Here is a 21582-nt window from a genome sequence, read left to right as displayed (position 1 = left end):
GGCTTGTAACAAAGTGAAACACTAAAAATCTTTCAATTAGGTTTAAGTTTAAAATATTAATGGATGCTTGGGAAAATTGTCCACAGGTGTGGTTACATTAAAAGGACAGATTCCACAGGATGTTATGGGCCCTCACATGTACTTCCTCGCCACCTTTCCTTGCCTACATAATAGGCCGTGATTTGTCAGATGACTTCCCACTAGGTTGTCTAGGAGCCTCTTGATTTTTCATATCCCTCTCTCTTGGATGGATGAACTTTAGATTATATTTGAAGCAAGATCATATGTGCTTGGTATTTTACTTGGCTCTTCCCAAATTTTAGATCATTGTGTCCTTTGATTATTGTGTCGTGGTTGAAATTTCAACAGCCTCGGTCTCTCCCAGGGGCATTATGGAGCTGGTGACCTAGTGACTTCCACAGGATTCTTCAGCTCTATCACTATTCCTTATGTAGCTCCCCGTGCACTTCTTGAAAAATTAGGTTGTATAAAGCTCTTTTTAGAACTCCCTTTTTAAAAATATTTTATTTATTTATTCATGAGGGACACAGAAAGAGGGAGAGGCAGAGACACAGGCAGAGGGAGAAGCAGGCTCCATGCAGGGAGCCCGATGGAGGACTTGATCCCGGCACTCCGGGATCACATCCTTGGGTGAGGCAGGCGTTCAATCGCTGAGCCACCCAGGTGTCACCACAAGTATACTCCTTAATCCCCATCACCTGTTTCATCTGTCTCCCTCCCATCTCTTTTATGTTCTTGAAGATTTTTTTAAAGATTTTATGTATTTATTCATAAGAGACACAGAGAGAGGCAGAGATGTAGTCAGAAGGAGAAGCAGGCTCTCAGCGGGGAGCCCAATGTGAGACTCGATCCCAGGACCCCGGGATCATGCCCTGAGCTGAAGGCAGATGCTCAACTGCTGAGCCACCCAGACGCCCCTGAAGATTTTTATTTTTTAGTAATGTCTACACCCAACGTGGGACTCCAATATACAACTCCGAGATCGAGAATTGTGTGCTCTACCAACTGAACCATCTGGGTGCCCCAATCTCTTACTTTTTTATGACCACATTCTATGGAATGTTATTCCTTCTATCTTATTTATATTTATTGATTTTAAGGGATTTATTGAGGTGTAATTGACATAAAACACACACAACGAAGAGTATAATTTGGTGTGTTCTAGCATATGTATGCATGCAAAAATCATCACCATGGTTAAGAAAATGAACATCTCCATCAGCTCCAAAGTTTCCTTGATGGGCTTCATCATCCCTCCCACATGTAACTCCCAGGCAGCCACTGATATTGCTTTCTGTCACTCTAAATTGGTTTGCTTTTTCTAGAATGTTGTATACACTGACTTCAAACAGAATATATTGTTTTTTCTTAATCTGGCTTCTTTTCTCAGCTTATTATTTTGAAGTTCATACATGTTGTTGTATGTATCTCAGCTGATTCTGTTTATTTTTGTATTTTTAGAAAAGATTTTATTTATTTATTTGAGAGAAAGAGAGCATGAGCAGGAGGGAGGGACTGAGGCAAGAGGGAGAAGGCTCCCCTGCTCAGCAGGGAGCCTGATGGGGGCTCATCCCAGGACCTTGAGATCATGATCTGAGCCAAAAGCAGATGCTCAGCTGACTGAGCCACCTAGGCATCCCTTATTCCATTTTATTACCGATGTTGGGTATTTGTTGATATTGGGCAATTATAGATCTACAATTTGTTTATCCATTCAGCTTTTGAATTGTGGGTTGATTATAGCTTTGGTTATTACAAATAGAGCTGCTGTGAACATCTGCATACAAGTCTTTGTATGGACTTGTGCTTTCATTTCTCTTGAGTAATGTTTGCAAGTGGAATACCTGGATCTTACAGTTGTGGTATGTTTCAACTCTTTTTTTTTTTTTAAGATTTTATTTATTTATTTGGCAGAGAGAGAGAGAGAGATGACAAGCAGGGGGAGCAGCAGGAAGAGGGAGAGGGAGAAGCAGACTTCCTGATGAGCAGGGAACCTATGTGGGGCTCGATCCCAGAACCCCACGACCATGACCTGAGCCGAAGGCAGATGCCTAACCCACTGAGCCACCCTGGCGTTCCATGTTTCAGTTCTTTAAGAAACTGTCAAACTTTTTTCTAAGTGGTTGTACTATTCTACATCCTGCCAGCAGTATACAACGGCTCTAGTGCTTCCATATTTTTGTAATATTCTATTGGGACACCTGAGTGGCTCAGTGGTTGAGTGTCTGCCTTTGGCCCAGGGCGTGATCCCAGGATCCAGGATCGAGTTCCACATCAGGCTCCTTGCAGGGAGCCTGCTTCTCCCTCGGCCTGTGTCTCTGCCTCTGTCTCTTGCTGTGCCTCTCATGAATAAATAAATAAAAATCTTAAAACATATATTCTATTGAATATTAAGAGTGTCAATCTTGGCAAAATGTCCTTGGTGTGATTACTATAATAAAGAGAAAGCTTTTTTTTTTTTTTTGTATAGGAGTACTATAGTACGTGTGTGTTTGAGAAAAATAATAATGTTCTAACAAATGTTACCTGTTCTTAAAATCCAAATTCCTCTTACCCTTTAAAGAAAACCATATCCCACATTGAAATAAAATAAGACGGTAAAGTTCGAGTGTAGAAGATGAAACCATCAGGGCACGTGGCTGGCTCAGTTGATAGAGCATCCAGGTCTCGATCTTGGGGATGTGGTTTTGAGCCCTGTATTGGGGGTATAAATTACCTTAAAAAAAAGAAAGAAAATGAAACCTTTCATTTCATATTTAAATAGCTAAGGTATTTTAACACATATTAGGAATGATTTTTGAAGACTTGCCCGACAAGAGGACAGATAAGATGGTGAATTTATCACCACAGTTTTTGGTTTGAAATGTAAAAATGAATAAACATATAACACCCAGTGCTCAAGTCATCAAGTGCCCTCCTTAGTGCCTGTCACCCAGGTACCCCATCCCTACCCACCTCCCCTTCTGCAACTCTTTGTTTGTTTCCCAGAGTTTAGAGTCTCTCATGGTTTGTCTCTCTCTCTAATTTTCCCCCACTCAGTTTCCCTCCTTTCCTTTATGGTCCCTTTCACTATTTCTTATATTCCACATATGAGTGAAACCATATGATGATTGTGCTTCTACAATTGACTTACCTCACTCAGCATAATACCCTCCAGTTCCATCCACGACGAAGCAGATGGTAGGTATTCATCTTTTCTGATGGCTGCGTAATATTCCATTTTGTTTAATATATATATATATATATTAAACAAAATGTATATACATATATACACCATATCTTCTTTATCCATTCATCTGTTGAAGGACATCATGGCTCCTTCCACGGTTTGGCTATTGTGGACATTGCTGCTATGAACATTGGGGTGCAGGGGTCCCAGTGTTTCACTACATCTGTATCTTTGGAGTAAATACCCAGTAGTGCAATTTCTGAGTTGTAGGGTTGCTCTATTTTTAACTCTTTGAGGAACCTCCACACAACTTTCCAGAGTGGCTGCACCAGTTTGCACTCCCACCAACAGTGCAAGAGGGTTCCCTTTCTCCACATCTTTTCCAACATTTGTTGTTTCCTGTCTTGTTAATTACAGCCATTCTCACTGGTGTGAGGTGGTATCTCATTGTGATTTTGATTTGTATTTCCCTGATGGCAAGTGATGTGGAGCATTTTTTCATGTGCTTGTTGGCCATGTGTATGTCTTCTTTGGAGAAAAGGAAACAGACTTTTCTATGTGTCAAACTCACCTGGGGCAGTGAGGCTAAGGAAATAAGTCACAGACCAAGCTATTTCATGAGCATTTCTTTGCTCTAGGATCATTGTTCAGAAAGTACAGAGAAATATAGCAGAAGCATTTCTGTATCTCTAGTACCTCACTGTGGATTTTACCTTGGAACGTTTGTACAAAACATAAAGCTAGCACCTTCACATCCGGTTGTATGTTGCTCAGATAACATGAGGGCTAACTGATGAATGATGAAATGTAGCTAACACCAGTCTCCCTTCCAGAATGTCCTTGGGTTCTTGGGCTTTACTGTTGATGGCTTTCCAGGTCGAGTAACCTTGAGACAAAATCTCTTTGGTAGGTCAGTAAATAAAGTCTTTTTACTGCATTTGCTAGAGCAAGTAGAGTTAGGACAATGACCTTATGACCTTCCAGGGCTTTGGGCTGTTTAAAAGTGCTAAAAGTCTTGGATGTCATTCAACAGTGGGATAGTGTCTGACTCTGCTATTGTACTATGTTCCAGTTTCAATAAACTCTTCAGTCCAGTTCCTTACAGAACTCTGATGTGAATGGATCATGCCCAACATGATATGCAACATCTTAAAATTAAGAAAAAACAATATAGACAAAAAAAATCTTTTCAGTATTTTACCTTATTGTGAGAAGAATATTTTTTAAAGATTTTATTTATTTACTTGAGAGAGAAAGTGAGTGAACGTGTGGGGGGAGGAGCAGAGGGAGAGGGACAAGCAGACTCCCTGCTGAACATGAGGCCCCACATGGGGCTTGATCTCTTGACTCCGAGATCTTGACCTGAGCAGAATTCAAGAGTTGGATGCCTAACTGACTGAGCCACCCAAGTGCTTCAGAAAAAAAAAAAATTAGAGATTTTTTTTTAAGTCATCTCTATATCCAATGTGGGCTCAAACTCACAACCCTGAGATAAAAGAGTCACATACTCCATCAACTGAACAAGCCAGGCATCGCTGTAAGAAAAATACTTTAAATGCAGTATATAATTGTTTAAAAGTGATTTTGGGTGGAAGAGATCTTTTATACTCAATAACAGAAAGGAAATACAGAATGTATCTTTGTTCTTTTGCTTAGCATGAAGTTAGAGGAGCTTTAATCATATTTTGTGAGTTCTTTGTAATGACTTTGTGATTGCATAACAGCCCATCAGATGCATATATTGACTTATTTTACATGTTTCACATTTGTTTTCATGTCTTTGCAATTTGAATTAATGTTGTAATGAAACAATGTGTAGACCAAACCTATTCTAGTATTTGGAATTGTTTCTTTTTAAGAGTGATTCCAAAAAACAGAATTACCTTAACATAAAGGATATTAATCTCTTAGTTTTAAAGTATCCAATGTTATAGTACTCGTCCAAAAAAACTGTGCCAATTTGTACCACACTGATGGTAAGAATGTGTTGCATTGAAACCTCACTAGGGTTAGGTGTTTTATAATTTTTTCACATATGCTAGTTTAATAGATAAAAGCATTGTTTTATTTATTATTTTTTATTTTTAGAGATTTATTTATTCATGAGAGAGAGAGAGAGAGAGAGAGAGATATCGGCAGGGACATAGGCAGAGGGAAAAAGCAGGCTCCTTGCAGGGATCCTGATACGGGACTCAATCCCGGATCCCGGGATCATACCCTGAGCCGAAGGCAGACACTCAACTGCTGAGCCACTCAGGCATCCCCATTGTTTTGTTTTAATTGCATTTTATATTACTAGAGGTGATTCACTCTTTTTTTTAAGATTTTATTTATTCATGAGAGACACAGAGACATAGAGGGAGAAGCAGGCTCTTTGCAGGGAACCGGATGTGAGACTCGATCCCCGGATTTTGGGATCACGCCCTAAGCCAAAAGCAGACACTCAGCTGCTGAGCCACCCAGGCATCCCGAGGTGATTCATTCTTAATATTTGCTTGCTTTTGAGTTATCTACTCATGCCATTAAACATTTATATCTTTTGAAGTATCCATGCTTTTATTTATTGATGTATATGAGCTTCTTAGACATTAAAAATATCAACCCTTGGTCTACCCATGAAAAATTTACCACAAATGGAAACTCAGCACTTCTGCCTGGGACTCCAGTTCTAAAATAACCCTAGGCTGAAACAAACCTAAAACTAAAACTAAGTTGAAGCTACATTATTTTGTAAATTGCAGCATCCTATTGACCACTTTTCAGTTTCTCACATTACCACTCCTAAAAACAATGTTCTAAGAAAGATACCTTCTACTGCATTCATTTTTTTAAGAACATTTTTAAAATTTATCCATGAGACACAGAGTGAGAGAGGCAGAGACATAGGCAGAGGGAGAAGCAGGCTCCGGGCAAGGAGCCCAATGCGGGACTTGATCCCAGGATCCCCGGATCACACCCTGAGGCAAAGGCAGACGTTCAACCACTGATCCACCCAGGTGCCCTTACTGCATTCATATTTTAGCTATTTGCACCCATGCCCTTTCTGTTCCTCCAACTTAAAATACTTTTTACATTTTGTAAGGGCTTGTGTGAGGTCAGAAGCCCTGTCCCCAGAAAGTTGATCCTGAGCCAGAGCTTAGTGTATATCTTAGTGTATAGGAAGTGTATTCAGGATCGTTCTTAGGATCCACATCTGAGGAAGTGAAGGAGGAAGGCTTGGTGGAGGTGAACTGTGCTAGAGAAAGAGCAAAGGACTCAGCTCATCCCCCAGGGAGCTCTGAAGCTGGGATGTCCCTTCGGAGCTGCTACTGACCCTGAGATGAGGGGACCAGGCTTTCCACTCTAACCTTGTCCAGTCAGTGGTTGAAGTCCACTCCAAGAAAAGGAGCATGATCTTGAGGCAGTTGATTCTTTTTGGCTTTTGGCAACTCCTGGGCAGGCCTCAACTGAGATATACCAGCCACCAATGTTCCTGGCAGCTGGGATAATAAATGTCTCAGTCCTCAAGGTGGAATCTGGGATGATGGATCATAACAGGCTTGAAAACGCTGGCAAGACTCACAGTTTTGGGGGGGGAACAAGGAACTTCTTCTCTGCAGTATATGGTCTTCCACAGGCCTGAGAGGGGTTGACTGTGGCTTTGTTAAACCTAATCTGCTCTCAGGTCTTCTTTGCATTCTGGGTCCTATCCAGTGCTTTACCTTAGAACTTTGGATGGAATTCAGGTTCTTCCTGGGACTTAGGATCACAATTTCTGAAGCTCATGTTCGGGTTCTGTGGCTATGTTTTATGTGAACTATACATACTCATCTCATTGCCCCAAGAAGAGGTCTGCACCAAGCCATCCAGATCTGATAGGATCCTGGGAAAACTGATCTTCCCAGGACCTCTATATACCAAAGTGGGCCTCACATCTCCCTTTTTCTCTGACATCCCACATCTTCCCTTAACCTAGACCTGATAGTTTTTGATCAGATCATAAATCAATCAGTCTTGGACTTGGAATTTGAAGGAGTTGCTACCCGAGCATTGGCTTAAATGTTTCTGTCAGCTTTGGGTGAAATTTCTAGGCCCCAACAGAAGGTAGTCATTTTGCAAGGTCCTTTCTGTTTGTATTTGTTACTATTTACAACCAGGGAACAGATAGATATACTAGAGGCTCCTAGAAATAAAAGATGGTTCTTCTGAGAGCTTAGCTATATCTATGGTAAGACTCAGTGAATGCCTGTTGAAGGATCCTATTTATTGTTCAAAAGTATGCCAAGTGCCACTCATAGGAGGTAAGTGGGAGTTGGAGTCATGGAAGATGTTAAGGCAAGTGTTGAAGATGAGGGCCACCTACAAAGCATCTTAACAGACCTTTCTCCCTGAGATGGCCCAACCCTACTGACTCTACCTCTTCTCTTCCAGAATTCCATGGACTCACACCAAGAATAGTAAGAAGCATACTGCATTGCTCCTGGAGTTGGAGGAACTTGACTGGACTTTTTCCATGTGCAACTGTAAAGAAATCAGGTAATGTCCTTGAACCTTAGTGTTTTCTTCTATAAAATGGGAGCAGTATCCTAGCCTGGTTCTTGCGATTGTTCTAATGGTTTCAGTGTATTAATATCTTAGTTTTTTTTAATATCTTAGTTCTTGAATATCATTAAAGCACAAAGTGTTCCGCTTGAGTCAGTTTTTCAGGTAACAGAACCATCTACTATATTGCCTAATGTAACCTATTTTGAGTGGAAATCTTTTAGAAACTACATTATACATTTTATTGTTATACATTATACATCTTTTAGAAACTACATGATACATAATACATGGAAGTTTTTGAAAGTAGTTCACAATAAACATAATCTTTTTGGTGACCTAGGCACCATTGTGAATATCCACCATTGTACTTTGATATCATGTGCTCCATATAAACTGTGTGTTTTTTTCTCCATTTTAACTTTCTATTGAAATATACTGTGCATCCAGAAAATTGCACAAACTGAACACAACCAGGTGTGTTCAAATAAAGAAACAGAACATTAACATCACTCCAGAAGCCTGACTCATCCTCCCTTATAGTCATTACATACCCTCCCCTAAGAGAAACCATCATCCTGACTTCTAGTAACATAGATGAGTTTTGCCTTAAATGTTACCTCATTATAATTATTTAATATTTTTTTAAGATTTTATTTATTTGAGAGAAAAAGAGAGGGACCACAAGCAGGGAGAAGGGCAAAGGGAGAGGGAGAAGCAGACTCCCTGCTGAGCAGGGAGCCTGATGTGGGGCTTGATCCCAGGACCCCTGGATCATGACCTGAGCCAAAGGCAGATGGTTAATTGACTGAACCACCCAGGCGCCCCATAATTATTTTTATTTGACAAGGAGAATTTATTATCTCTTCTTACTCTCTCACAACTTTTACGTAATTCAGTCCATTTTGACTCTGCTCTGTTCATTGGCTAATTGTTTTTCATCAATTCATTTATTCAAGCTACATTTTTTTAGTACTTGCTGTATTCCAGCCACTGTTCTAAGAACTGAGGACAAGACACATATAGTCCTTGCCCTCATGGAATGTACATGGGGAAGACAGACAACAAAAGTAAACACATGAAAGTACTACAGATTGTCCTAGGGTTTAGGATAGGAATCTTTAAAATGAAGAGAGGGATTAAAGTGAGACAGTTAAATTTATTTTTCAATTTTATTTTTTTAAAGTTTTATTTATTTAAATAATCTTTACATCCCACATGGGGCTCAAACTCACGACCCTGAGATCAAGAGTTGCATGCTCCTCCTACTGAGCCAGCTAGGCACTCCTAAATCTTTAAAAAATGTTTAAGTCATCTCTACACCCAACATGGGGCTCAAACTCACAATCCCCAGATCAAGAGTTGCATACTCTACCAGTCAGGTGCCCCTAAGGAGTAAAGTGAGACATTTTTTTTTTTAAGATTTTACTCATTTATTAATGAGATACACAGAGAGAGAGGCAGAGACACAAGCAGAGGGAGAAGCAGGCTCCCTGCAGGGATTCTGGTTCCGGACTCAATCCTAGGACCCCAGGATCACACCCTGAGCCATCCCAGGACCCCGGGATCATGCCCTGAGCTGAAAGCAATGCTCAACCACTGAGCCACCCAGTGGCCCCAAAGTGAGACACTGTTGATGGAGTCGCACAAACGTGTTTTTCAGGAGTCAGATAGAAATTAAATAAGAGGCAGTCAGGCAAAAAGCCAGGGGAAATATGCTCTATGCAGAGGAACAGGAAGCTCAGAGGCTCAGAGTTGATATAGAGTTTAGCATATTCTAGAAACTTAGACGGGGCCCATGTGGAGAAGGGAAAAATGTACTAAGATGAATTTGGAAAGGTGAACAGAAGAGTTATGTTGAGTCTTTCAGGGCATGGTGAGGATTTTGGATTTTATTTTCTGAGCAGTTGGAAGCGATTACAAGATTGTATGTAGGGTCATAAAAGTGATGTAATCTATGTTCTAGTCCCTGTGTGGAGAGTGGATGGAAAGAGCTAGGAACGCATATGAAGAGAAGACAAGTTAGGGGATGTTAAAGACTACACAGCAGGAATGGAGTTGCTCACTCTTAAACCCTGTGTCACCAAACTGAAACGGAGAGTTTTTCCTGTCCCCGAGATGGAATCTTAAACCAGTTAACCAGGAATTGCCTGACCAACATGAGTTAGGTAATCAGCTTGATAAATCCCTACCATCCCCTGTAAGGAAAGTAGTCTTTCAATAACCAGTCTGACTTTTGCCTAGTATAATTTCCTTGTTCCTGCTCCTTCTGCTTGCAAAATCTCTTGCCTGTATAGTTCTTTAGAACTTTCTGTTATCTAGACTGGATGCCGCCTGATTCATGAATAGCTGGATAAAGCCAATAAGTCCTTTAACATTTACTCAGTTGATTTTTTTTAAAAATTCTTTAACTGAGGAATGTCTGGGTGGCTCAATGGTTGAGCGGCTGCCTTTGGCTCAGGGCGTGATCCTGGAGCCCCTGGATCGAGTCCCATATTGGGCTTCCTACATGGAGCCTGCTTCTCCCTCTGCCTGTGTCTCTGCCTCTCTCTGTGTGTCTCTCAGGAATAAATAAATAAAATCTTAAAAAAAAATAAATTCTTTAACAGAGGCTATGGCTGAAGTGCATGTGGAAAGTGCTAATGGCTGGGATCAAGGTTGAGCCAGTGGAGTTGGAAATAGCACATTCCAGACTTGTTTTGGAATTAGAATTGACAGCCCTTCCCAGTGAGTTGGCTGTGGTGTGCGTGTGCGTATTCGTGTGTCTACGTGCACAGGTGCACAGGTGCATATGTGCACGCAGAGGGGAGGCAGGAGGCAGAGGCTAGCTGAGGGAAAGGCAGGAGTTCAGGTTGGCTCCTGGTTTCTCCTAGGAGCAACTAGATCAATGGTGGAACAGTAGAGCTACCATTTACTGAAGAGGGGAGAAGCTCTTTTTTTTTTTTTCATTTGTTCATAAGATTAAGGCAGTATGTTTTTCACTGACGTATCCTCATAAAAGCTACTCTAGTACTAGGTGAATGTTTGTTAAATAAATCAATTGAAGATCCTCTAAGATCTACTGTTACTTTCTTTAAAAAACTTATTTATTTAGAATGCCTGGGTGGCTCAGTGGTTGAGCATCTGCCTTTGGCTCAGGGTGTGATCCCAGGGTCCTGGGATTGAGTGCAGCTCAGTGAGGAGTCTACTTTTCCCTCTGCCTATGTCTTTGCCCCTCTCTGTGTGTCTTTAATGAATAAATAAACAAATATTCTTTTTAAAAAGTTTATTTATTTTTAAGTAATCTCTACACCCAAGGTTGGACTCGAACTCACACTTTGAGATCAAGGATTGCACACTCCTCAGACTGAGCCAGCCAGGCATCCCCTAAGGTTCACTGTTACTTTTACAGTCAGTGAACTTTCCCCAGAGTCCACACTTTCAAATTTCTTGTTTTTAATCTTGTGAGGCCTGGACTGAGGTAACAAGTCCTGTCAACTCCCTGTGATTAAATCTACAAATCTTTATCAGCATTCCTCCAGTCTTCTCATTCCTTCCAGTTCGTTCGTTCTTTTTTTTTCTCTTAAAATATCTTATTTATTTATTTCAGAGAGAGGGAGAAGAAGATTCCCCGCTGAGCAGAGAACCTGATTGCGGGGAGGGGGCTCGATCCCAGGACCCTGAGATCATGCCTTGAGCCAAAGGCAGATGCTTAGGCAACTGAGCCACCCAGGCACCTGTGGTTCTTTCTTTCTTTTAAGTTTTCATTTTTAAGTAATCTTTATGCCCCATGTGGCGCTCAAACTCACAACTCCAAGATCAGGAGTTACACGCTCTCCCATCTGAGCCAGCCAGGCACCCCTCCTTCCTTCTTGTTCTAGTAGAACCTGTAGCCTGGATCCTATCTCCTTTAGTATTGTGGAACAATAAAACTCAACCGAATAAACCTGGGAGATTGACTTGGCTTTATTAAACTGTTCAGGACTCTGGCAGCATCCCATCCTACAAGTGGAAATATCCTCTGAGGAGTTGTACAGAATGGAAGGTTTTTATAGGCAGGAGGGCGAGACAAGGAAGTTATTAGCAAAAGAAAAGAAAGGATTGTTTCAGTCCTGGGCGGCTGCTTTTGGGGGGTGGGGGTGGGATGGGGCAGGAAACAGTTGGTTTTTTTTTTTTTTTTTTTTTAAGGAAACTGGGTTTTAACCAGCAGATTATACCTCCCTAGTGCTGATCCGGGAATTTCAGATCCACTGTCACAAGGTGTCATTCTTGGGAGAGGTTAAAGCTGAAATACAGTCTTGGTTTGCTGTCTTGGGAGGCAAATGACTTTTTTTTTTTTTAAATCGGTCCAGGTTGGGCTTGTTTCTTTTTAAATTACTATTATTTCTGGGTATTTTTATTCTCTTCCTCTCCATTTCTGCATTCCCTCCCCAGTATTTTTAACTCTTTCTTTTTAATGCTCTCCATCAAAATTTCTCCCGTCAAAGAGTGAGGCAAGAGGTTCTCCTGTTAAAGAATGAATGCGGAAAAAAAAACTCCTGATGGCCTGAGATAGGAGGGAAGCCATTTTAGATTTCCTTCTTTTTCTTTTTTAAAGATTTTACTCATTTATATGAGAGAGAGAGAAAGAAAGCAGGAGTAGGAGGAGGGGCAGAGGGAGAGGGAGAAGCAGATTCCCCGCTGAGCCTGATGAGGCTCCCCCCCGCCCCCCCCCCCCCCCCCCCCCCCGGAGCCTGATGAGGTCCCAGGACCCCTGCCTGCAGACGCTTAACCCACTGAGCCACCCAGGTGGCCCATAGATTTCCTTCTAAGTCAGCATGACTGTACATAAAATTTGTTTAAACCAAAAGCCTGATATATGGCCCACCACGCATACCTTGCGCACCAGCTTTGTGACTGAATAGCCTAAGGAAAACCATCTTGTCCTTGAGATATCCATCAATGCCCCTACTCTCCGCATTCCATGATGTTAAAAACTCCTCTGAGTCCTGCCCGTATGTCAATCTATAGTCTCCCGAGCTTTTACGAGATGAAAAAAAGCATGTAAGCCTGTAACTGTTCCATCTCTGGAGCAGCATGCTTCCTGGGCAGCCTAACTTAGGCTCCAATAAAACTGTTAGTTTTAGAGATTCTAAGAGGTTTGTTCATTTTGTGTCGACCAAAGCAATAGCAAAAAAAAAAAAAAATCTCTTTTAGTCTTGTCCTGCTTCACCTCTTGCTTATTCAGTTCTTTCCCATTTCCTTGTTCTCTCATTTTCTGTGGCTTTCAACAGCAGTCATTCTTGCCTGTCTCCCTTTTGCTTCTGGGGCACCACACTCTTGGATTTCTTCCTGCTTTTCTGGCAGCTCTCTTTCTGACTCCTTTTCTTCTACCTGTTTCTAGCTGTTTCTTATCTTTCATGAGATTGCTCTTGGCATCCTTTATTCTTACTATGTGTCCTCTGAGTGCATGAGCTCATTTTCTCCTCTGGCTTCCTTTACCAAACACAGGGTGAAGACTCCCAAGTTCAGATCTTTCTATGTGCTCTCCAGACAAGAGTCATCCGATTGTCACCAAAATGTTATCACTTATGTGTAGGCCCTAGAAGTTCACTGAAGAGGTCTAGAATAAAATTGTCCTTTTCCCCCCCACCATAACTGCCCCTTCTCCTTTATTATCTTGATCTACAGCATCTTTTACCAGGCTGAAACATCACGTCCTTCAAGAAGCCTTCCTTGATTGTCTTTTCTAGTTTAGGTCTCCCTGCCGTGTATTTCTTTAATTTTTTTTCAGTAATGGCATGCACACGATTTGATACAGCCATTTATTTAATTACCTATATCCTTCTGTACAATGTAAGGTTCATGAGTGCATGAACTTGTCAATCTAAAGTTGTCAGGAGGCAATAATTTATCAAGAATGTTTATTTGGGATCAAAGAATTGCAATTCGAGGTACAGAGATTTGGGTAGTAACCTATATAGTGTCCCACTAAGGGAGCAAAAGTCAGGATTTTTTTAAAGCAAAAAGGGAATATTGTATAAGTTGTTAAAGAATTTTTTATTGCATAGTTGGCAGAAAACTAGTCTTGCCAGAATATAATTGGTTGCTATGGCTACCACTAAGCAAAATCTCTCACTATAGCAAGTTGCAGGTGTTCAAGCCCTAGAATATTTGCAGAATGAAAGTAAATCATCTACTTGTTTTAGTGATGAAACCTGCTGGTGGCTGTCTATTATGGTTTTATTTATTTATATTTTTTTTTTTTTTTTTCAGGGCACCTGGGTGGCTCAATCGGTTGAGTGTCCAATGCTGGTTTTGGCTCAGGTCATGATCTCGTGGGTCGTGGGATTGAGCCCTGAGTTGGGCTCCATGGTTAGTGTGGAGTCTACTTGAAATTCTCTCTCTCTTTGCCCTCCTCCCCATTCATGCTCATGTGTTCTCTCTCTGATAAAATAAATAAATAAAATCTTTTTTAAAAAAGGATTTCATTCATTTATTCATGAGAGACACAGAGAGAGAGGCAGAGAGATACGCAGAGGGAGAAGCAGGCTCTGTGTGGGGAGCCTGATGCGGGACTTGATCCCAGGACCCTAGGATCATGACCAGAGCCAAAGGTAGATGCTCAGCCACTGAGCCACCCAGGCATCCCTAAATAAAATCTTAAAAAAATATATTTTTAAGATTTTATTTATTCATGGGAGACACACACACACACACACACACACACACACACACACAGGCAGAGGCGCAGGCAGAGGGAGAAGCAGCCTCCATGCAGGGAGCCTGATGTGGGACTCGATCCCGGGTCTCCAGGATCAGGCCCTCGGCTGAAGGTGGTGCTAAACCTCTGAGCCACCCGGGCTGCCCTAAAAATATTTTTTTTGAGTATAGTTGACACACAGTGTTATATTACTTTCAAGAGTACAGCGCAGTGATTCAACTTTTTATCATGGTCTTACTGAACTGAGAGAATAAAAGATATTCAGATACTGTGTTTATCCATGTGTTCAGATAACATGAATGTTCTGGAAACATTCTATTTATCCATAGTTTTAAAGGAGATAATTCACAGAAACTACAAGGAGCTACCTTGTCTTCTGGGGAAATGATTATCTTGCTTCTTGGTATTTTGACAGACCACCAGTCCTCTGTTGATTCTGGTTTTCTTGAAATTGTTAAGACTATTTCTAAAATATTATTTCAGCCTGAACATATTAACAGAGATTTTGAGTTGTGCTCAACATTTTTATACCTCAGCAATTTCAAGGTTTATAGGTAAGCTAAGGCAGTAGTCCCTGGGTACCAGTTTGTCTCAAAAGTATAATTTAATGTCTTCTTTCCAAAAGCAGTTATTCTGTGTTGTCAGTATGTAGTTCCATGTCTGAGATTATTTAATCCAGATAAAAGTAAGAGTGCCTGACCAGTGGGTTTGACAGTTTGCCAGGCTCTTGTGCAGAACCCGACAGCCAGCTGTTCTCATTGAGTCAGAGGTCATGCTATGTGCTCACCATATCCCCTTTCATTTTTCAGTATCTGGATACACAGGGAGGCTACACTCCCGAAATTCCATTGTGTTTAGGTTTCAGTTAGGTGACTGGATTCCAGATAATGAGTCGCATGTGGAACTGAGTGGAAGATGTATTTTCTGAATGGTATAGCTTCAAGATGGTGGGGCTCCTATGCCATGGGTCACTTACATGTGTAGCATAGTCTCCCACTGAGTGTTACAGATCTTCTCATTTGAGTGAGGAATAATCTTTTGTTGTGTTAGGCTTCTGAGAGGTCAGGGTTTATTTGCTACTGTTTCCTAACTAATCCACTCACCATGGATAGGAATCTCTGACTGAACTGAAAATTTAGAACTTAAGTTTGGATTATATTCTGGTTCCTTGGCAAACATTTCAGAAAAAGCTACTTTACTCCATGGGGTGGGAAGTTTGTTAAGTAAACCAGGATCTGCTGGGATCTCTCCCTTTCTGAAGAGGGATCATCTGCTTATTTGTAAATATAACCAGAAGGCTTGGTCTTATTTTTTGCATGTTTTCTCCAAAACATATTTTCGAGAAGCTTAGTGCTGCCTGTGGCATCTGGCTTAGGTATGGGAAGATTTCCAGGGCCAGAAATCACCGCTGTTTCCTCTCTTGGAGATATGAGGGATATTCGCTGGCTCCCCTGTCCCTAAAGGGATAAAGCAGTTTCAGAAAAGAGGAACAGAGGGGACACCTGGGTGGCTCAGTAGTTAAGCATCTGCCTTTGGCTCAGCATGTGATCCCATTGTCCCACATTGGGCTCCCTGCAGGGAGCCTGCTTCTCCCTCTGCCTATGTCTCTGCCTCTCTCTCTCTCTGTATCTCTCATGAATAAATAAATAAAATCTTTAAAAAAAGAAAAGAGGAACAGAGAGCAGAGATAGAAATTAAAGTTCTCGCTTCATTTGACTTTCCATTTCCTGAGAGATGTACCCAGAGACCTTGGTCTTCCCTTGGAAAACAGGCCACCCTTCACCAGCTTCCCCTCACTGCCACTTGGCTTTTCTACCCTTAGGTTTGGCCTCTGCTTCCCAAGTACCCTTTGTTTGGGATCTGTCTGAATCCTCTCTCCTCCTTGTCAAGAAGACCACATCCCATTTCATGGGGAAAGATCTGTCTCCATATTCAACACAGAGATGTACCACCCAGATCCTTCTCCAAGGAAAGATTTGCTACCCAGGGGTGAGGAGTGCAATCAGCAGGCAGCCTCCAGCTCTCAGAGCTTCCAGGGTCTGCCTGATGTGCAGAGAGCAGCCTTGTAGGGGGTCATGTCCTTCCGGGGCAGCCCACATCCAATGGCTGAGGGAGACAATGGTCTAAAAGGCCTGCTGTTTTGGCCAGATGGGAGACAACTCTGGCAGACAGCTTTTTTGGGTAGGTTTTCTTTTTAGGTAGTCTCTCTTTGGAATACGGGGCTTGAACTCACAACCCCGAGTTCAAAAGTTGCATGTTCTATGACTGAGCCAGCCAGGTGCTCCTTGCTGGGCAATTCTATCTTCAGAGATTCCCTTTGGATTGGACTAGGCTGTATCGGGCCTCCTCTCTAGCTCAGCTTCTTCTTCTGTTCTGCCTTTCTTTCAAACATGTTGGTTGCTAATAAGCATCTTGCACCCTAAGCTCTGTCACAGCATCTGTTTCCAGAGAACTCACCCTGTATGATGCGAAGGGATCCTGTCTGGTTCCTGAAATCATACAAAGTATCCTGCATTTTTCTGGGCAGACCTTGATGTTTGTCACTGGTTGGTCAGCAGGCAGTAGTGCGGCTAGGGTATGTGAATAGGTTACAGACCTCCTGTTGTCCAAGAGAGCTGTCAGCCATAACAGCTCCGACCTAAGTGCCTCTCCTAAGTGCATTAACTTCTTTTAGAAATCATACAATCCAGGGACGTCTGGGTGGCTCAGTGATTGAGTGCCTGCCTTTGGCTCAGGTGGTGATCACAGGGTCCTGGGATCGATTCCTGCATCGAGCTCCCTGCAGGGAGCCTGCTTCTCCCTCTGCCTATGTCTCTGCCTCTCTCTGAGTGTCTCTCATGAATAAATAAATAAAATCTTAAAAAAAAGAAATCACACAATCCAAATCCATAGTGGGGAAAAAAAGATTCCCCCAGTTAGGGATCCCTGGGTGGCGCAGCGGTTTAGCGCCTGCCTTTGGCCCAGGGCGCGATCCTGGAGACCCGGATCAAATCCCACGTCGGGCTCCCGGTGCATGGAGCCTGCTTCTTCCTCTGCCTGTGTCTCTGCCTCTCTCTCTCTGTGTGTGACTGCCATAAATAAACAAAAAATTAAAAAAAAATTAAAAAAAAAGATTCCCCCAGTTAATAAAGGACTGTCTGCCTTTAAAAAAATTTTTTTTATTTATTCATGAGAGACACAGAGCGAGAGCAAGAGAGAGAGAGAGACAGAGAGAGAGAGAGAGAGGCAGAGACAGAAGCAGGCTCCATGCAGGGAGCCCAACGTGGGACTTGATCCCGGGTCTCCAGGATCACAACCTGGACTGAAGGCGGCGCTAAACCTCTGAGCCACCTGGGCTGCCCTGGCTGTCTGCTTTTTGAGACAGTGGAAAATGTGGGGCTTGGGGTTATTATTGGAGAATAATACAACTGCTATCATTCATATTTGTACTCTATTTCAGTGATTGAGTTCTGCTGTAGAAAATAAATTAATTGGGATAGATGAAAGTCATAAGTGTTAGGCATAAATAGTAAGCTACAAACTCATAGGATATAGGCAAAATTCATAGGATGTGTTAAGTATAGATAATGAGTGATCATGTGAAAGAAGCAGAATATGCAAGAGGTTTTAAATTTAGGTAGTAAGTCTTCTAAAAGATGTTAAAAGATAGAATACATGGGGGCACCTGAGTGGCTCAGTCGGTTAAGTGTCTGCCTTCAGCTCAGGTCATGATCTTAGGGTCCTGGGCTCTAGCCCTGCATCAGGTTCCCTGCTCTGCAGAGAGCCTGCTTCTCCCTCTTTCTCTCTGCCCCACTGCTTGTGCTCACTCTGTCTCTCTCAAATAAATGAATAAAATATTTTTAAAAGAAAGATAGAATAAATGGATTTTATAATGGAACAGACAAGACTGTTCTTATGAATAGAGGGTGATGATGGAAAGATCAAGACCGAAGCATGATCACGTTACCTCTGGTTGACAGTTACGTCACCTCTAAATTGGCCACCCATTGGTAACAGACGTCCGATAGGGTAAAATGGTGGCTTCACATGTGTTCTTCCCAAGAAAAACAAATGAATCTCATAGCTGTTGAGCAGGCTTATTGACAAGCTGTATCCATGTCCAGGGGTGCTTGTACCTGTGTCTCTCCAGCTGAGCAAGTGTATACCATTGGTCTCAGGAATCTTCAAGTTGTGGGCTAAGAGACCACAGTACATAGTTTATAACTATGCCATCAGTGGGGGAAGGCTGATGTAGGGGAGAGAGAGAGAAATATTGAGGGAGAGAGGGAGAGAAGAGAAAAGGAGATCATTCTAAGGATTTAAGTGTATGGCCCTTCCACCCTGCTTGTATCCTCTTCTAAGTGTATTAAGCTACCCCATATCTTCTCTCTTGTTCCTCACTGTATTTTAAACTGATTCAATAAATTCTGTATTAATTATTTGTATCATAATTTGCTTTGTGAAACTTTCTGTTCTGTAACCTCTGGGATTTGGGGATACCTTGCCTGATAGTGATGATGGCCATGATTGCATCAAAATGATTTCCCACATGATAGAGTAAGTCACCATTATTTTGTTTTCTTTCTTTTTTTTGTTTATTTATTCATGAGAGATACAGAGAGAGAGGCAGAGACACATGCAGAAGGAGAAGTAGTCTCCCTGTGGGGAGCCTGACATGGGACTCAATCCCAGGACCCCGGGATCACACCCTGAGCCAAAGGCAGACACTCAACCACTGAACCACCCAGGCATCCCCATTATTTTGTTTTCTTACCAAGCAACTCCCTACTCTTCACTGAGAATCACAAGAGAACACCACTAATATTTAATAAGAACTTCCTCTGCTTCACAGGGAAGCACACTTGTTTTTGCTTCAGGTAGTTAATGGTGGTTTTAAAATAGGTCCACAAATTCTTTGGTGCTCCTTTCAGAGTGTGGAGTTGGATTTCCTCTTCTTGAGTGTGGGCTCGACTTAGAGATTCACTTCTAATGAATAGCGTGGCAGAAGTGATGCTAACTTCCAAGACTAAGTCATAATGGCACTGTGGTTTCCTCTTTGCTTCTCACTGTCTTGGATCATGGCCTCTTGGGTAAACCAGCTGCCATGTTGTGAGGACACTCAAGCCACCCTCTGGTATGACCCATATGGTAGGAACTGAGGCCTTTGGCCAACAGCTGCATGAGTGAGCTTGGAATTGGATCCTCCAGCCACAGGCTTTCCTTCCCTTTGAGTGTAGGGTGATTGTATCCCTGGCCAACATCTTGATTATGACCTCAGGGCATTCACTGAATCAGAACTACCCACCAGGCCACTCTCAAATTTTTGACCCACAGAAACTTTTAAATATTTGTTGTTTTAGGCCATCAAGGTTTGGGATGAGTTGTTATTCAGCCCTAGGTAACTAATACAATGATCCACTATGATGGGTTGCTGTGGATGAGGGGTTCTTACATATGAATATTCATGAGAGAGGGCTCCTTCGTGTCCTTCCAACAGTCTGACTTTATCTTGTGACACAGAGAGAGCAAGGAAACCAGCAATAATTCATAGAGAATAAAGAATCAACCTTTCCAGGTTGTGGAATTGCTGGAAACTCTGCATTTCAAATAGTTTGATTTTCATAAGGCTGTGCCACCTTCATGATATTAAAAAAGCTTGGAAAAAATTGCTTTTGCCCTTTCTGTGTTTGAATGATAAATAGTATCCCCTAGGGAGTCCATGCCTCACTAGAGGCAAAAACCTCCTATGGATTTAATACCTTATTGTCCTCAAATTTGTACTTAACCTAAAATTGTATTTGACATGACAAGACCCAAACCTACCCCTGCTTTCCCATGGAAATCATATATTTACTTATTTTAGTATTAGGTGTACGACAAGATTCAGGGAACCTGAAAGATTCAATTCATGCAGCAAATTGCCACACAATTGAGTCCCACACAATTAAGTATATGTGCTTCTTGTTAGCGTGCTCTATCTTGTGGTAATGCCGAAGTCCTATTTTTTCCTGGCAGATGTGACAAAAGGTCTAAGATGTTGGGGAGGAAGAAGGACTGGCTTTCCACAACTCTTTCACAATCCTACCTTTCCATCAAGGAGTAGCTGAAAATTTTGAGAGAAGGTGTCTGGTATGCCTTTTTTTCCCCCCCAGTGATGTACCCACATGATTTGGATTGTTTTAGAAATCTGTTAGTACGTTTTATTTTACTTTTTTTTTAAACAAATGAGGCAATTTATTAACCTAGCATTTGTTCTAATGCTTCTTGTTGGCAGTTACCACCTGTCCAGTGATTCTATCCAGACCTCTCTATGTCCCTCAGATGTAAGATTGCGGACCTCATCCTGGTCCTTTCCCACCATTATCAACCCCTCCAGGGCTTGGAGAACTCTGCAGGCCACGCTCTTAGAGCCTCCGCTAAAGTGGCTGGACATGACCCCATTTCTCTGACGTCCCCTGTAGATCTTGGTCACGGAGGTGACCCCAGCACCACCCCGGAAGTACAGATGCTGTGCTGTGGAAGCAGCTTGTGTGTACAGCCAGTTCTTGTCATAGGAAGCGAGTTCTTTATGCTTGGCCAGCTTGACAATGTCCACCCATTCAGGGATTTCCAGACTCCCAGACATTTATTTTTCCCCAAAGATTGTATTCATTTATGAGAGAGAGAGAGAGAGAGAGAGAGAGAGAGAGAGAGAGAGAGAAGGATAGAGACAGTGAGCGAGCAAGCACGAGAGCACACAATCATGAGCAGTGGGAGGGGTGGAGTGGGGTGGGGGTGGGGGTGGGGAGGAGGCAGAAGGAGAAGGAGATTCCCTGCTAAGGCAGAGCCTGATGGGGGCTCCATCCCAGGACCCTGGAATCATGACCTGAGCCAAAGGCAAACTCATGACCGACTGAGCCACCTAGGCATCCCTCAGCTTCCCAGACTTGCTGAGGAAGGCTGCCAGAGCTCTGACGAACTCCTGCTGGTTCACATCTTTTGCAGTAATTCCAGACATTATGCGGCCTCCATGCTGCCCACCAGGGGAAAGGGCCATTTTATCACACTTCTAAAACTTGGTGGCATAAAGATAGACTTTTATGCTAAGATTTGAACACCCTCACTGGTTTAAGTTCCTCATGGGCTTCATGGAACAGACAGGCTTTGGAACCAGGCAGATATGGGCTGAGATTCTGGTTCTGCTGCTTTACTCGAAGCAATACTCAGATGC

At 42.3% G+C, this 21582-nt stretch overlaps 1 protein-coding gene across 1 annotated transcript; it reads right to left on the bottom strand.

The window, feature by feature from the left end:
- Window positions 1–20646: 20646 nt before the first annotated feature.
- On the bottom strand, window positions 20647–21369 carry LOC129517547 (40S ribosomal protein S19-like). Its single transcript, XM_055337433.1, has 2 exons — window positions 21290–21369; window positions 20647–20986 (listed from the first exon to the last, which is right to left on the bottom strand). Exons 1-2 carry the CDS (start codon window positions 21367–21369, stop codon window positions 20647–20649), a joined length of 420 nt encoding a protein of 139 aa, XP_055193408.1.
- Between the last annotated feature and the right edge of the window lie 213 nt (window positions 21370–21582).

This window comes from Nyctereutes procyonoides, unplaced genomic scaffold (genome assembly GCF_905146905.1).
Source record: "Nyctereutes procyonoides isolate TBG_1078 unplaced genomic scaffold, NYPRO_anot_genome, whole genome shotgun sequence".
NCBI lineage: Eukaryota > Metazoa > Chordata > Mammalia > Carnivora > Canidae > Nyctereutes > Nyctereutes procyonoides.
This window is presented reverse-complemented; position numbering and strand designations above follow the sequence as displayed.

Coding starts and splice junctions, on each gene's coding strand:
- LOC129517547 (XM_055337433.1), bottom strand. CDS start 21,369: ATGTCTGGAATTACTGCAAAAGATGTGAACCAGCAGGAGTTCGTCAGA. Junction 20,987..21,289: donor TTCCTCAGCAAGTCTGGGAA/GCTGAGGGATGC, acceptor AATGTCTGGGAG/TCTGGAAATCCCTGAATGGG.